The sequence below is a fragment of the Bos grunniens genome, chromosome 28, assembly GCF_055505025.1.
Source record: "Bos grunniens cultivar Pamir isolate PY7600 chromosome 28, Bosgru_T2T1.0, whole genome shotgun sequence".
NCBI lineage: Eukaryota > Metazoa > Chordata > Mammalia > Artiodactyla > Bovidae > Bos > Bos grunniens.
In genome coordinates this window covers 1,989,418-2,006,170 of record NC_141192.1, presented here as the reverse complement: position 1 = coordinate 2,006,170, position 16,753 = coordinate 1,989,418, and the positions used below count along the sequence as shown (strand labels likewise).

The 16,753-nt window shown below is 38.4% G+C and overlaps 1 protein-coding gene across 50 annotated transcripts in view; it reads left to right on the top strand.

The window, feature by feature from the left end:
- Positions 1-16,753, top strand: part of ZFAND4 (zinc finger AN1-type containing 4) — a 52,274-nt gene that overhangs the window by 12,009 nt on the left and 23,512 nt on the right. For 44 of the 50 annotated variants that reach the window (XR_015156638.1, XR_015156636.1, XR_015156639.1 and 41 more), the window contains 2 exons: positions 13,849-13,924; positions 14,823-14,890. The exons of the other annotated variants lie outside the window; for them this stretch is intronic. Coding sequence is in view for 25 of the 44 variants with exons in the window: in XM_086381381.1 (XP_086237507.1) it covers positions 13,849-13,924; positions 14,823-14,890 (144 nt within the window). In the remaining 19 variants the exon portion in view is untranslated. The remainder of the gene's footprint in view (positions 1-13,848; positions 13,925-14,822; positions 14,891-16,753) is intronic. 50 annotated transcript variants of the gene reach the window in all.

Genomic DNA, 16,753 nt, shown 5'->3' with positions numbered 1-16,753 from the left:
TCATGTGTGTGTTAGCCATCTGTATGTCTTCTTTGGAGAAATGTCTGTTTAGTTCTTTGGTCCATATTTAGATTGGGTTGTTTATTTTTCTGTTATTGAGCTGCATGAGTTGCTTGTGTATGATTTGATCACTTTTTGTAGTTTATACTCACTCCCAATATTCTGACCAATAATATAACATGTTTTCATTTGTCTCCAAGATCTAGCAAACTCTTTTACTCCACTTTTTACTGAATATGTAAATATAATTTTATATATGATACAATTTTGCATTTTGTAAAATTCACTATTTTATATTCGTTTTCTAGGGCTGCCATAAAAAGGTACCACAAACCAAGTGGCTTAAAGAAATTGTCTCATATTTTCAGAGGCTTAAAGTCCAAGATGAGGGTGTTGGTATTATTAGTTCCTTCTGAGGGCTCTGAGGGAAAATCCAGAACACGCCTTTTGCCTAGCACCTGGTGGTTTTCTGGTAGTCTTTTTTGTTCCGTAACTTGTAGAAGCATCACCCGTCTCTTTACATCTCCCTGTATATGTCTGTGTCTATCTCCAGATTTCCCCTTTTTATAATGACACCAATCATACTGAATTAGGGCCCTTCCCTAATGACTTCATCTTAACTTGATTAATTTGTGAAGACTCTCTACAAGTCAGGTCAGATGCTGAGGTTCTGAGCGTTAGGACTTAAGCATATGAACTCCTGGGGGACACAGTTCATCCCATAACTAGTCTGTGTTCGTAGTTCTGTCAGTGTTGACAGACGTTACTGTCACGTAACTCCCACCATGATCCAGGTACAGAACGGTTCCATCACCCACCAAAATTCTTTGTGCCTTTGTGGTCAACTTGCCTTCAGACCTGGTACCTGGCATCTACTGATGTGTTTTTGTCCTCATAATTTTACCTTTTCCAAAATTTCGTATAACTGTATACAATAGTATGTAACCTTTTGAGTCAGCTTTCTTTTGCTTATACATGATACACATGCATTTGAGATTTATTCATATTGTTCTGCATATCAATAGTTCATTCTTTTATGGCTGAATAGTGTTCCATTGTATGGATATCCTACACTTATTCATTCCTAAGTTGAGGGACCCTTCACTTGCTGGTGATGTTGAATAAAGCCATTTTTAAGTTTCATGACAGTTTTTTATGGGTGCATAAGTTTCCAAGCCAGGCTTCAGCAATATGTGAACTGTGAACTTCCTGATGTTCAAGCTGGTTTTAGAAAAGGCAGAGGAACCAGAGATCAAATTGCCAACATCCGCTGGATCATGGAAAAAGCAAGAGAGTTCCAGAAGAACATCTATTTCTGCTTTATTGACTATGCCAAAGCCTTTGACTGTGTGGATCACAATAAACTGGAAAATTCTGAAAGAGATGGGAATACCAGATCACCTGATCTGCCTCTTGAGAAATCTGTATGCAGGTCAGGAAGCAACAGTTAGAACTGGAGGAACAGTTAGGACATGGAACAACAGACTGGGTCCAAATAGGAAAAGGAGTACATCAAGGTTGTATATTGTCACCCTGTTTATTTAACTTCTATGCAGAGTACATCATGAGAAACGCTGGACTGGAAGAAACACAAGCTGGAATCAAGATTGCCGGGAGAAATATCAATAACCTCAGATATGCAAATGACACCACCCTTATGGCAGAAAGTGAAGAGGAACTCAAAAGCCTCTTGATGAAAGTGAAAGTGGAGAGTGAAAAAGTTGGCTTAAAGCTCAACATTCAGAAAACGAAGATCATGGCATCTGGTACCATCACTTCGTGGGAAATAGATGGAAACAGGGGAAACAGTGTCAGACATTATTTCTGGGGGCTCCAAAATCACTGCAGATAGTGACTGCAGCCATGAAATTAAAAGACGCTTACTCCTTGGAAGGAAAGTTATGACCAACCTAGGTAGCATATTGAAAAGCAGAGACATTACTTTGCCAACAAAAGTCCGTCTAGTCAAGGCTATGGTTTTTCCAGTGGTCATGTATGGATGTGAGAGTTGGACTATAAAGAAAGCTGAGCACCAAAGAATCGATGCTTTGAACTGTGGTGTTGGAGAAGACTCTTGAGAGTCCCTTGGACTGCAAGGAGATCCAACCAGTCCATCCCAAAGGAAATCAGTCCTGAATATTCATTGGAAGGACTGATGCTGAAGCTGAAACTCGAGTACTTTGGCCACGTCATGCGAAGAGTTGACTCATTGGAAAAGACTCTGATGCTGGGAGGGGTTGGGGGCAGGAGGAGAAGGGGACGACAGAGGATGAGATGGCTGGATGGCATCACTGACTCGATGAACTTGAGTTTGAGTGAACTCCAGGAGTTGGTGATGGACAGGGAGGCCTGGTGTGCTGCAATTCATGGGGTCGCAAAGAGTCGGACACGACTGAGCGACTGAACTGAACTGAAGTTTTCGTTTCACCTGGGTCAGTATTTAGGAGTAGAATTGCTGAGTTGTGTTGTAAGTGGTTTTTTAACTTAATATGAAACTGCCAGAGTTTTCCAGAGTGGCTGTACCATTTTGTATTCCTGTGAGTAGTGTCTAAAATTTCTTGTTGCTCTGTATCATCAGAACATGGTATTGTCTGGGTGTTTTTGTTTCTTTTTTGCCATTTTAATAGATCCTGGTTATATCTCATTGTGGTTTTAATTTGCGTCTCCCTAACTAATGATTTTGAGCATATTTCTATTTTCCTGTTGATTACATCTTCTTTGGTAAAGTTTCTAGTCAATCTTTGCCCATTTTTAAAAATTAAGTTTTCTTATTATTGTGTTTTTAAAGTCCTAGTGCTTTTAAATTTTTCATATGTTTCCTTGTGTCTTCTTTGACCCCTGAAGTTTTGGAGGTACACTTTTATTCCATACTTATGGGAATTAAAAAGTTTCATTTTATTATTAATTATGAATCTAATTGCAGGTGGTCAGTAAACAGAATATTTATGGTAAGCATGGTATTTATGTGTACAATTGTCTTTGAATCTTATAGTAACCTGGGGCTCTATAAAAATTCATGTGTGGTATAGAAGAAACAGGAAGAAAAAATCTGATGAGGTAGATTATTGACATTGCGAGTTCAGGTGTATCTAAGCAGAATGGGAGGTTGGCTCCGATGTAAATCTTTGTTCTCTAAACCGCACAACCACTGTGTTTTTTTTTTTTTTTTCCCCACCTGCTTTCTGGAATTGCAAGATGCTCTAGGATCATCTTGTGTATTTTTTGCCCTATCTTAGAACTAGCCATTTCTTCAAGAAGCTCTGGTTCCTTTTTTTGGAGTATGGTATTAAAAACCAAGATGTGGGCATGACAATTGATTTTTCAGCAACAATAATAGGAACCAGAAGACAGTGGAATATTATCTGCACAGTGCTGAGAGAAATAACAGTTTCTACTTAGAACTGAATTTAACTTCCAAGGGTGAAGACAAAATAAAGACATTTCCAAACAAAAACAAAGCTTGAATTTCCTAACAACAAATTCTTGCCAAAGGGACTTCTGAAGGATATATTTTAGAATGCAACTTCCTTCCCTAAAGGAAGTTGATGATGCAAGATGGAATGGCATATTTTTGGGAAAATCTAAATAAACATTTACTTAAAAAAGCAGTATATGAAGGTTTGAAAAAATGGAATTAAAATCCTAGTAACTGGCATGCAAATCAAGGTGGAATTGTTCGTATCGGAAGTCATAAGGCTCTCAGCGTTGTTCATGAGGAGGATAAAGATGTGATTAGCTTTTAGACTTTATTTTGTTAAATATGATCATTTAAATTTCTAAATTCATCACTTGAGATTAGAAATAGAATTAATTTCAAAATGACAGAAGTGCCTCACCTTTTCTCATCATTCAGAATTAATACATAAAGGAGGCAAGAGATAAAGCAGAGCAATTAGAATGCACAAAATAAGGTAGTAAAAATGAATAGAAATATGTCAGTAATCCCCCTAAGGTAAAATGGATACAACTTTCTAATTGAAAAGCCATTAGCAGACTGGTTTTTTAAAAAATCATATGAAATGCTGTTTGCCAGAGACCTAATCTAAAATAAAAGGTTCTCAAAATGTTGAAACCAGAATTGAAAAAGATATATCAGGAAAATACTAACCTGAAGAAAGCTGGTGTGTCTGTATTAGTAAAGTTGTTTTGTAAAATACATTTCAAAGTTAAACACGTGAACAAGTCTTGTGGAGGGATATTCCTGGTAGTCTTGTTGATAATGTCAGAAATCTAGCAACAAGTTGAGTGACTATGCTGGAATGCATAAGTTGTGGTATATGTAAATATTGTGTCATATGGTGGGATCAAATTCTGTGAATTGACAACAAGGTAGCTTTGTACACGTGTAGCTTTGTACACGGCATGGATAAATTCAGAACAATGGTGAACTAAAAAAACAAGACAGATGAACACAGTATGATTCTACTTATATAAAGGTCAGAAAGGGGTTAAGAAAACACTATCACTGGAAGCAAAGCATTGACAAGAAGCAGAGGAATAATCATACCACGTTCAGAACAGCGATTTCCCCTGGGTGGAGTGAGGAGGACGCAGTTGCGGAGAAGCAGGAATATTTTTTTCCTTTATATCCTTCACTGGGTATAGTCAATCTTTTTTCAGTCATTCTAGTAGGTATGTAGTGATATCTCATTGTGGTTTTAATTTGCATTTCCTTAATGATTAGTGATATTGAGCATCTTCATGAACTTATTTGCCATCCTTATATATTCTTTGTTAAAGTGTCTATTCATTTCTTTTACCCATTAAAAAATGGTCGAGTTTTAAGTGTTCTTTATTCCAAATACAAGTTTTTAATCAGATACACATTTTGCTGAGATTTTTCTCCCAGACTGTGGCTTATCTCTATTCTCTTAACAGTATCTTTTGAAAAGCAAAAATGTTAATTTTGCTGAAGTCCAATTTATGGATATGAAAATGGATATCATATCTAAGAATATGTCAGTCTGAGATCACAAACAATTTCTTCTGTATTTTCCTGTAAAGGTTTACTTGCGTTGATTTTTTGTTGTTTTTGCCGCACCCCAGCAGGCAGGGCTAGTTTCCCAATCAGAGATCAGACCTGTGCTCCCAGCATTGACAGCAGAGTCTCAACCACTGGACTGCCGGGGAAGTCCCAATTACATTGATTATTAAAATATTAAACTAGCATTTCTAGAATTCCCTTTACTTGATCATATTGTATATCTTTTTAATATATTGTTGTTTGTTAAGACTGTGTCAGGATATTTGTATATTTTTTTCATGAAGAATATTGATTTTATTTTATAATGTGTTTGGTTTTGGTAGGGAAGTAGTGTCTTCATTGAATGAATTGGGGCTATTCTTTCCTTTGCAGTTTTTAGATAGAGCATAATTGGTGTTATAGCTTCAAATGTGAAGCTATCTCTAATAAATATAGGACTATTCAGATTATCTTTTTCTTCTTGAGTGAGTTTGGGTAGCTTGCGTCTTTAAAGGATTTTGTTGATCTGTTAAATTTTATTGGCATAGAGTTCATAATATTCCCTTATTCTTTCAATGTCTGTGTAGTCTGTAATGATGTTATTACCCTTTTCATTCCTAATACTGGTAATTTGCATATTATTTAACAAATTAGCCTTTATTAATTTTAGTGAATTTCTTAAAGAATCAGATTTTGTTTTGATTTTTTCCTCCTGTTTTTCTTTTTTCTATTTCATTGAATTCTGTTTTGATTTTTATTAATGTTTTGGCTTACTTTGGATTTAATTTACTCTTTTTATAATTTCTTGAGACCAAGGTTATTGATATGATTCATTTCTTCTTACGAAATATTGCTATTTAGTGCTTTGTTTCCTCCTAAGTACTACTGTCTTCTTGGTATTTCATATATTTTGATAACGTTGTGTTTTCATTTTCATTTGGTTCAAATTATTTTCTAATTTTCCTTTTGATACCTTTTTTGATCCATGGGTTATCTTGAAATATGTTGCTTAGTTTCTAAAAATTTGGAGAATTTCTAGAAATTTTTCTTACATTGGGTTATAATTTAATTCTGCGTAATTTTGATTCTTTTAAAATTTAGGAGCTTGTTCTGTGGTCCGCAATTCTGTCTATCTTGGTGAATGTTACCTGTGCACTTGGGAAGAGTCTGCATCCTGCTATTGATGTGTGCAGTGTTCTACAGATGTCAGTTAGATCAGTTTCTGTGGTAGTGTTGTATATGTTCTGTGTGTTTACTTATTCTGTCAACTCTGGGGAGAGGAGTATTGAAATCTCCAGCTAGAATTGTGGATTTATCTTTTTCTCCTTCCAGTGCTGTCAACCTCTGATTCATGTGTTTTGAAGCTCTGTAATCGAGTGCATACATTTTTCAGATTGTATGTCCTCTTGAGTTTATTGACCTCTTCATTATTGTGAGATTAAATTCTTTATCCTTGGTGATAATTTTTACCCTAAAATCCACCATATCTGATGTTAATATCATCAGTTCAGAATTTTTTGATTAGTAGTCAGCATAAAATATGTTTTTCTGTCCTTTTAATCTATTTATGTCTTTATATTTAAGATGTCTGTTTCTTGCAAGCATCATATAATTGAGTTTTGTTTTTATTTCTAGTTAATCCAATCTGTTTGCCTTTTACCTTTCAGCTTAATTTAGACCACTTCATGTATGACGACTGTAGTTGTGATTAGGTTTTAGTTCGTCACTTTATTGTCTTCTGTTTGTTCCATTTGTTCTTTATTCCCTTTTCCCTCTTTCCACATTTGTTTTGAATAAATTGAGTATTTGTTATCATTCTATTTTGTTCTCCTTTGTTGGCTTATCAATTATAACTCTTTGCCCTAATATTTTAGCTATTGGCTTTGGTGGTCTGTAATGCACATCTTTACTTATTTTCTGTCTTCAAGTGATATACCATTTCACGTATCTTACAAGAACCTCACAATCGGTTGCTTTCATTTCTCCCCTGATGGCCTTTATGCTTTTACTGTCAGGCATTTTCTCTTACGCGTGTTGTAAACTCCACAGTACACTGTTTCCTTTTGGCCTGCACCGTCTCTCGTCTTTTCGCCTGCACTGTCCACTGTCTTTTCTGAGTTCTGTCGGCAATCATTTTATCTCCTCTTCCTTTTTGGACATTTTCTGTCCTTAATTTCTGAATTCCTGATTCAGAGTACTGAATATTTCAGATGCTTTAGTATGTTTAGGGTGTGGCCTTACAGTTTTCCTTCACGGTTACTGTTCTGGGTAAAGTTTACCCTGGTTGATAGGTGCAGAATTTCATTGTTTAGATTTTACTATTAACTCTCTGTGGATTTGTTACTTTCTCTCCTGTTGATTTTGTGATATTCAGGTATTCTACAGATCCTGTCTACTGGTGCTCCGCCAGTTAACAACGTCCAGACATTTACATGGGCGTTTTACGTCTGTTTTGTGGTGACGGTGGGGAGAGATGAGTGTCTCCAGTTCTGTGGTTATCTTTTTACTTGCAGGACTCTAAGTTTTTACCCAGTGTTTCTTTTCCCCCAGAAACTGAAATTACTAATGGATGCACTTCCTTTTTTGTTTTTTGCCTCCTATAGAAGTTCCCTCAAATTGTTCGTCCTTAAAAGTCCTTTACTTGTAGGCAGTTTTCTGGTGTGAGTCCTTTTTGTAGACTTTTCAGACTTAAAATGCCTTCCTCTTCCTTGTGATGGTTTTGTATTGAACTTGTATACCGCCATTAGCATTAACTTTTCCAGTTTTTCTTGATCAGCCTTGCAGGAGCAGGAGCATAAGACTTCCCCCTCTGGGACAGAGAGATTGCCCCTTTTTATTTCCAGTCATTTTGAAGTTTAGACATTCTCAGTCTTCAAATTATGAGGGCTGAGGGCATAGTTTCTGTGTGGATTCACTTCCCTTCTTTTTGTTCTGTACTATTTTGGGAGAAAATGTTGAAAGAGGGAAGCGATAGCCCACCACTGTCTTTAATTATCCATAAATGGTATTGATTCTGGGTTTATTTTATAAATGTAGATATGAACATGTTCTCAAACATACAAATATCTGTGTGAAAATTCTAAAAAAGACACAAGAAACATGTTTGAGTCATTATTATGGTTAGGTGAGGTTGTAAGTGTGGGGACCCTCCCCACCTTAATGGGAATAGTGCGCTTTTTAGAAGAGATAACCTGGGAATTCTTTTTTTCTGGGCGTGCTCATAAAGAAGAAAACGTGAGCTCACAGAAAAATGTCAGCCACCTATAAGCTAAGAGAAGTGGTTTCAGAATGAAACTTATGCTTTGATCTTGGGTTTCCCAGCCTTCAGAATTGTGAAAAAATAAATTTCTGTTGTTTAAACCACCCAGTCTGTTGTATTTTGTTACAGCAGCCTACGTAGGCCAAGACACACATGTACAGACGCACACACACTCACAGATACGTGTACACGTGTGTATTATTACAGATTTTTTTGTAACAGTAAAAAATTTGGATGTGTGAAAATATATCTTAGCAGAGGACTGGGTAAATAAAACTTACGACCGAAACACACACTGGAATATCGTCTAGTCACTGTGCACAAGGCGTATTTTCATTTATTGATACGAAAGATGTATGCAGTATTTAAGTGAAAACTTTATAAAACAGCTCAAAGTATGTTCCAGTTTTATTAAAAGGAATAAGTTTTTAAAGGAAATATACCCCAAATATTGAATATAGATTTTATTGGACTTAGGACTGCATGTAGTTTTAATTTTCTTTTGAATATTTCTGTGTTGTCTTTTTAATAAGTTGTTTTATCATAAACAAATACTTGAATTTGTAAAAAGTCCTAAAAACACTGACGGAAAAATCATATATATGGAATCTGTCTTTTGGGAAGACATGTTTGTTTAATAGGAATTAATTTTTCTGAATGTAGTTAAGAGTTGAGGCTTAAAGGCAAAGGGCCACCTTTAAAGAGGGATGCCATATTTCTCTTTGCTAAATCTGACAACCCTATATTAAAGAAATATGATTTACTTTGTATATTTGAGATTCTAAAAGTGTTCATAGTAGAAAGAACCCAAATATTTTTCAGTGTGCACATGAGGAGGTTAAGGGTCACAGAGGTTGATGACTTCCTCAAGGTCATCCAGCAACTCAGGTGGCTGTCAGGAACACAACTCAAGTCTTGCACAATTCTTGCCACCCTGTCTTGCGTGTCAACCTTCTGTATTTTTAGCTTGCTAACTGATAGCTAGATTCTGTTAATAGTGATTATAGGAGTTAATCTAAGCAGTGTTGTTACTTTGTCTTTAATCCTGTTTTAAAGTTTTTTTTCTTTAACTCAATAATGCTATACAATGTTGGTTAAATAAATAATGGTCTTACCTACCCATGGGCTTCCCTGATAGCTCAGTTGGTAAAGAATCCGGCTGCAATGCAGGAGACCCCGGTTTGATTCCTGTGTCAGGAAGATCCGCTGGAGAAGGGATAGGATACTCACTCCAGTATTCCCGGGCTTTCCTTGTGGCTCAGCTGGTAAAGAATCTGCGTGCAATGTGGGAAATCTCGGTTCGATCCCTGAGTTGGGAAGATCCCCTGGAGAAGGGAATGGCTACCCACTCCAGTATTCTTGCCTGAAGAATTCCTTGGGGTCACAGAGGCGGACATGACTGAGCGACTTTCACCTCACCTCACCTCACTACCTACCCGTATTGCTTTTATCTAGCTATGCTGGCAAAATCCTGTAATTTAGGTTGAAAAGATGACCACAGCATATTAAACACATTTTTAAAAAATATTTCTTTATTTATTTTTGGCTGTGCTGGGTCTGTGTTGCTGCTTGAGCTCTGCTCTAGTCGTGCTGAGTGGGGCCACTCTCCGGTCGTGGCCCATGGGCTTCTCATTGCAGTGGCTTCTGTTGTGGCCCATGGGCTCTGGGGCCTGTGGGCTCAGGAGTTGCAGTTCCTGGGCTCTAGAGCGCAGACTCAATAGTTACGGTGTCCTGGCTCAGCTACCCGCGGCATGTGGGATCTTTCCGGACGGGGGATCAAACCTGCCTTGTTTCCTGCATTGGCAGGCAGACTCTTTACCACTGAGCCACCAGGGAAGCACTAAGTTTTTTAAAATATTAAAGTACTTTTAACATGAAATAATTTCTAGCTTAAAAGCCTTTCCTCAGTGGCATTCTTTCTTGCTGCTGCTACTGCTAAGTCACTTCAGTCGTGTCCAACTCTGTGTGACCCCATAGACATCAGCCCACCAGGCTCTCCTACCCCTGGGATTCTCCAGGCAAGGACACTGGAGTGGGTTGCCATTTCCTTCTCCAATGCATGAAAGTGAAAAAGTGAAAGTGAAGTCGCTCAGTCGTGTCCGACTCTTAGCGAACCCTTGGACTGTAGCCTACCACGCTCCTCCATCCATGGGATTTTCCAGGCAAGCAAAAAAGTGAACTGTTCCCAGTTGGGAGATACATGTATATTCACCTCCTGAGCCCATGGGCTGTATTTCATGATCTTTTGGAACATTTAAAGAATGTTTAGTAGCCGTTCAGGACTTCACTTTCACTTTTTACTTTCATGCATTGGAGAAGGAAATGGCAACCCAGTCCAGTGTTCTTGCCTGGAGAATCCCAGGGACGGGGGAGCCTGGTGGGCTGCCATCTATGGGGTTGCACAGAGTCGGACATGACTGACGTGACTTAGCAGCAGCAGCAGCAGCAGGTCTACTAACAGGCAATACTACTTAAACATACACCCAAACAGCTACTTTTGCTTTGTGGAGACTGGCTTATCTTCAGACTGATCAGCATAAAGGTTGACTGCGGTCTCTGGAGTTAGCCTGTTGGGGCTTACATCTCTAATCCACACTCTCCAGGTGTCACTTAGTCTCTCAGTGCTTCAGTTTTAGCATTTGTGAAATATATATCATAGTGTTGCCTGCTTCACAAGATTATTATTGTTGCAGTTAGATTATGATAATACAGGTCAAGCATTTATAACAGTGCCTAGCTTATAATAATAAAAACTAACACATATTGCACTTACTGCTATCATTCTAGTCAACTTTTTTTGTAGCATCATAAGCAAAAGTAACTTGAGAAGGCAGTATGTAAAGTATTTGGAAAAGATATTCATCAACATATCAACCATTAAATGTTCTCTTGAGTATAATGCTCACTCTGGCTAGTATAGTCTTCAGGGATTCAAATGTACAGTTTGCAGAAAAAGAAGTTTATGCTGAAGTATGGAATCTGGGCTTCCCAGGTGCTGCAGTGGTAAAGAATCCAGCTGCCAGTGCTGGAGATGCAAGAGATGCCGGTTGGATCCCTGGGTCGGGAAGACCCCCTGGAGTAGGAAATGGCAACTCACTCCAGTATTCTTGCCTGGAAAGTACAATGGACAGAGAAGCCTGGTGGGCTCCAGCCCACGGGTCCCAGAGGGTTGGGCACAACTGAGCGCATGCACACACACACTCACACGTGGGTTCTGCCTTAACACTTTTTCAGCATCACGGAGGTGTGAAGACACTGTCTTGTAGACCATAATTTTCAGCATTGAAAATTGCCCATTGTGTGCATACTTAGTTGCTCAGTCATGTCCAACTCTTCTCAAGTATTCTTGTCCAGGCAAGAATACTGGAGTGGGTAGTCATTCCTTCTCCACGGTATCTTCACGACTCAGGGATCGAACCCAGGTCTCTTGCGTTGCAGTTGTATTCTTTACCATCTGAGCCACCAAGTAAGCCTGAAAATAGTCCATAATACACTTTTTTTTCAAGATTAAATTATTCTTTACTTAGTGTTCAGACTCGGAGAAGGCAATGGCGCCCCACTCCAGTACTCTTGCCTGGAAAATCCCGTGGACGGAGGATCCTGGAAGTCTGCAATCCATGAGGTTGCTGAGGGTCGGACACGACTGAGCGGCTTCACTTTCACTTTTCACTTTCATGTATTGGAGAAGGAAATGGCAACCCACTCCAGTGTTCTTGCCTGGAGAATCCCAGGGACGGGGGAGCCTGGTGGGCTGCCATTTATGGGGTCGCAGAGTCGGACACGACTGAAGCGACTTAGCAGCAGCAGCAGCAGCAGTGTTCAGACTACAAAAGGCATGTTAATATGCGATTATGGACTATAATCCCATTCAAGGTGGAAGGAATTTTCTAATATATTAATGTTTTATGGTAAATTATATTCTGTGCCCTGTTTCAAGATTATTGACTTTTCTATTTGGAAGAGGTATGAAAGATGCATCTGAATCACTAAATAATCTCACATATAAACAATCATTATTCCATGTGTACATGCTGCTCTGGGAACAGACTTTTAGAATACAAATACTTAAGGCCAAGTAAACTAAATGTTGTATTTTTAAATATAGATATAATTGACATTATATTATTTCAGAGGTATACAGCATAATGATTTGATGTTTGTATATAAAGTTGGCACCTCATACCCTCTGGTTCTGCAGGATTTAATCAATTATGGATTGAAAATATTGGGGAAAAATTACAGAAAATTGCAAAAAGCAAAACTTGAATTTACATCATTAGCAACTATTTACATAGTGTTTATATTGTATTAAGTATTGTAAGTAGTCTAGAGATGACTTAAAGTATACAGGAGGATGAGTATAAGGTTATGTACAAATTTTATATATAAGGTACTTAAACATCCAGGGATTTTGGTATTTGTGGGGGACCTGGAACCAGTATCCCTCGGATACCCAGGGGCTGCTTTATTGTAAAATGATCAATGCAGTAAGTCTAGTTGATAGTTAACATCCATCACCATACAGTTACAAAAGTTTGTTTTCTTAATGATGAAAAATTTGAGGACCTACGCTTTTAGCAACTTTTAGATATACAACACACTCTTTTTTTTTCTTCTAATTTTATTTTATTTTTAAACTTTACATAATTGTATTAGTTTTGCCAAATATCAAAATGAATCCGCCACAGGTATACATGTGTTCCCCATCCCGAACCCTCCTCCCTCCTCCCTCCCCATACCATCCCTCTGGGCCGTCCCAGTGCACCAGCCCCAAGCATCCAGCATCGTGCATTGAACCTGGACTGGCATCACTCATTACCAGAGAAATGCAAATCAAAACCACTATGAGGTACCATTTCACACCAGTCAGAATGGCTGCGATCCAAAAGTCTACAAATAATAAATGCTGGAGAGGGTGTGGAGAAAAGGGAACCCTCTTACACTGTTGGTGGGAATGCAAACTAGTACAGCCACTATGGAGAACAGTGTGGAGATTCCTTAAAAAACTGGAAATAGAACTGCCTTATGATCCAGCAACCCCACTGCTGGGCATACACACTGAGGAAACCAGAAGGGAAAGAGACACGTGTACCCCAATGTTCATCGCAGCACTGTTTATAATAGCCAAGACACTCTTATTAACTGTAGTCTGCATGTTGTGCATCATATCCCCTGACTTCTCTTATTTTCTAACTTGCACTTTACACGTTTAACCCCCTTCACCCATGTTGCTCACCTTCTACTCGTAACACACTTTTAATGCTTAATATAACTAAATGAGGCCGTACTTTGCAATATTGAGAACTGTTCTCTAGGCCTTAGATCTAAACTCTTCAGAGCTGATTTCGAGATATTTTTTTAAACAACTTCCTATTCTTACACTTTGTTTCAAGGCCAGAGAGCTACTGACACATACTGTTCTCACTGTCCTTCTCTAGTGAGTGGATGGAACCGTATCTACTTTTAGCCATGCCTTTTTCCTACAATGCTGTACGTTTTAGCTAAGCAATGTCATTCAGTTTAGAGTTGTGTTTATTATTGTTTATTTAATGAAATAGATTTGTATCATACTCTTCCAAAGCTTCTATTAAAGTTTTAACCAATTTCTTTATAACCTTCCCCTAAGGTATTCCCATCTGTCAGCAGCACTTAATTTGGAATAACATGGAACTTGAAGATGATTATTGCTTGAATTATTACAAGTGAGTGTAATTGCATATCAGATGTTTTATAGATGCTCAGAATTATGACTCCATTTACCTTTGCTTTTCTTCTGAATCCTTGAATTATGTCTCGTCTTCTTCTGAATAATTCTTGGCCCTGGATCTCAGTGTAAACTCCATGCTTTAAGATGTGTTGGTTCCATACCCATGCCACCTGGTCCTTGTCCTCTGATTCTCTGTTTCACCTTTTCACTATTTATACCAAGCTGTTGACCCCTGCATTTTTAGACTTCCTTCTTATCTTACCTTCTTTGAATATTGATTTACTCCCACCTGGCTTCACTCCTTTTCTTTGGTTTTCGCAAGTGTACTGGGTAAGGGAGTGTTGCTCTTCACGCCTCATTTTTCTTAAGCTCTCCTGATACGACACTAAGCGCCACTCTGTGCATCAGCGATTGCAGGTGTGCTCTCTGACCTTCTGTCTTTCTCCCTTCTCTCACGTAATTCTTCATTCTTTCCTAAAACAAAAAGGTCAGAGGCCATGTGGAATAGCTGGGAGAGCACTGGGCATTGGGAGCTTTGTAGACTGGCAGTTTTTCTATTTTATTAGTTAGATCTGTTATTTCTGACACTTTGGGTCTTAACAGCTTCTTTTCTTCTTAGGGCCTAACATGTGAAATGATGAGGCTAAACCACAGAGGTCCTTTTCATACTTTTTATTCATTTCATATTTAAGTCTTATGAGAACTTCATGTTTTCATTATTTATGCAAGTAAATAAGTTAACATTTTATATTTATGCACATTGCTATATCTTTTAAAAAATCATTTAGAGTAGGCACTATGCCTGATAAACCAACACATAAGTATGTGTATATTTAACACTGAATGTATTTTGATGTTTGTGGTTTTTTTTTGTGTGTGTTAATTATCCGCAGCATTTCAGACGGTTGTACCTTGAAGCTGGTTTTGGCTATGCGCGGTGGACCTATAAATACTAGTAGAGGTAGGCATATGTTCAAATTACGTATATTAAAGCCATTTGACAGTAGTAATCTTCAAGCCAGATGATGTTATAGCCTCAGTTTTTTTTTTTTAAACATGATTTATGTACATTTATGGCTTTATACAATAATAGCAAAGATTGTTCTTGTGTCTGTAAGTACATCAGCATCATCAGGCACTTTTCATTGCATTGGAGCGGGAATGCAGGATCTGCACGGGTACTAAACTCAACTGGCCAAGGGTGGGGGGTCTGTCTGTGTCTGGATGGGATGAACGTGGCCAGGCCGCCAGGCTGTCACCTAGCCTCAGGTTTTATTCAGGTGTTTTTCCCTGCTATTACGTCTTAGAAGAACCACACTTGTTTCTCTGAGCATTTTTTTTTATTTTTTAAAAATCTATTTTTATTGAAGTATAGTTGATTTACAGTGGTGTGTTAATTTTAAGTATCTAGCAAAGTGATTCAGTCATACTTATTTATATGTGTGTTTATTTGTATATGTATGTATCTTTTTTAGATTCTTTTCCTTTATAGGTTATTATATTAAGTATACTTCCTTGTGCCATATAATAGGTCCTTCAGCATTGTTTTATAAAGCCTAAATGCACAGAGGCAGGAACTCATGTTCCAGAAAATCTCATGATTCCTCATTCAATCCAGAAAGATTTAAATGTAAACCTCACCAGTATAGGAAAGGACAGTGGGATGGTGTGGTATAAATATTACATTGTTATCCCTGTCTTCAGGTGCAGTTTACTGGTCTTGTTGCTTTTTTCAGTCCACTGAGTCTTCAACTCCTGGGGTAATGATTGTTATAGGAAATTCCAAAGACGCCTCTTAGCCTGGTTTGTGATGCATTTGGATTTTATAGATACTATCTGTTAAAGCCTTTTTTTCAGGACGTGGGTGTCTCTGAGAGTCCGTTCATTGATTCATTCAGGAAGCACATGTTGAGCATCTCCTAGATGTTCAGTGCAGTGTTCTTGGGAGAGAGTGTCCCTGCCTCATTCCAGTGCCCACAGTAGGCGTGAGGAGAATCGATGTCGCTCTAAGCGGCTGTCAGTGCTGCAGGGGCGGCAGCAGCATGACAGTGTCTGTGGGGGTAGGGTCGCGGGGCAGGAGGAGCGCCCTGGGGATGGCGGCCTGAGCAGAGGCTGGAGTAGCAGGAAAGCTCCGAGCACGGGAGGAGCTGGGAGTGCTCGCCTGTGTCCCTGACTCAGGTCTGTCACGCGAGTCCCCGCAAAGCAGAGGCGTCCGTCGCTTCCGAGAGCAGTCCTGCTCTGTAGGCCTCGTTTTGGGGAGGGTCTTTGTGTTTGATCCTTTACTAACCAGAAAATTGAATGTTAAGTATTGATTCCACTGATGGCTTAATACTGCTTCCACAAGTCAGATTCCATCTCCATGCTTCCTAATTTTGATTAGAAAATAGGGTTATCACCGTCTTTTTCTTAGCTATTTCAAGAGGATTTTTTGAGATAGGTTACTGTGACTGTTGAACTCTTATGGATAAGTTAGAAAAAAACAAAGATAATAATGTGAGAGCTGATTAACTAGACTCGTAATATCAGGGACTTCCAATTAATTGGACTTAAATTGGCCCATGTGACGTCTATACTACCAATTCTGAAAGTAGTACAAAAACCCTAATGCATTTCCTGAGCTGCTACGATAGACGCGAATTTAATGACGTGTGAATTCCATTGCGTTATGTTTTCGAAGTTTGTTATTTGTGTAGAGGATTGTCTTTAAACATGGATGTTTTATTATTATTTATTATTATTATTATTTATTACCTGCTTTTCTTACTAGGACTACAATAATATATATAAGAAAGAGTATGTGCACCACGGGTTCTGAATTTAAAAT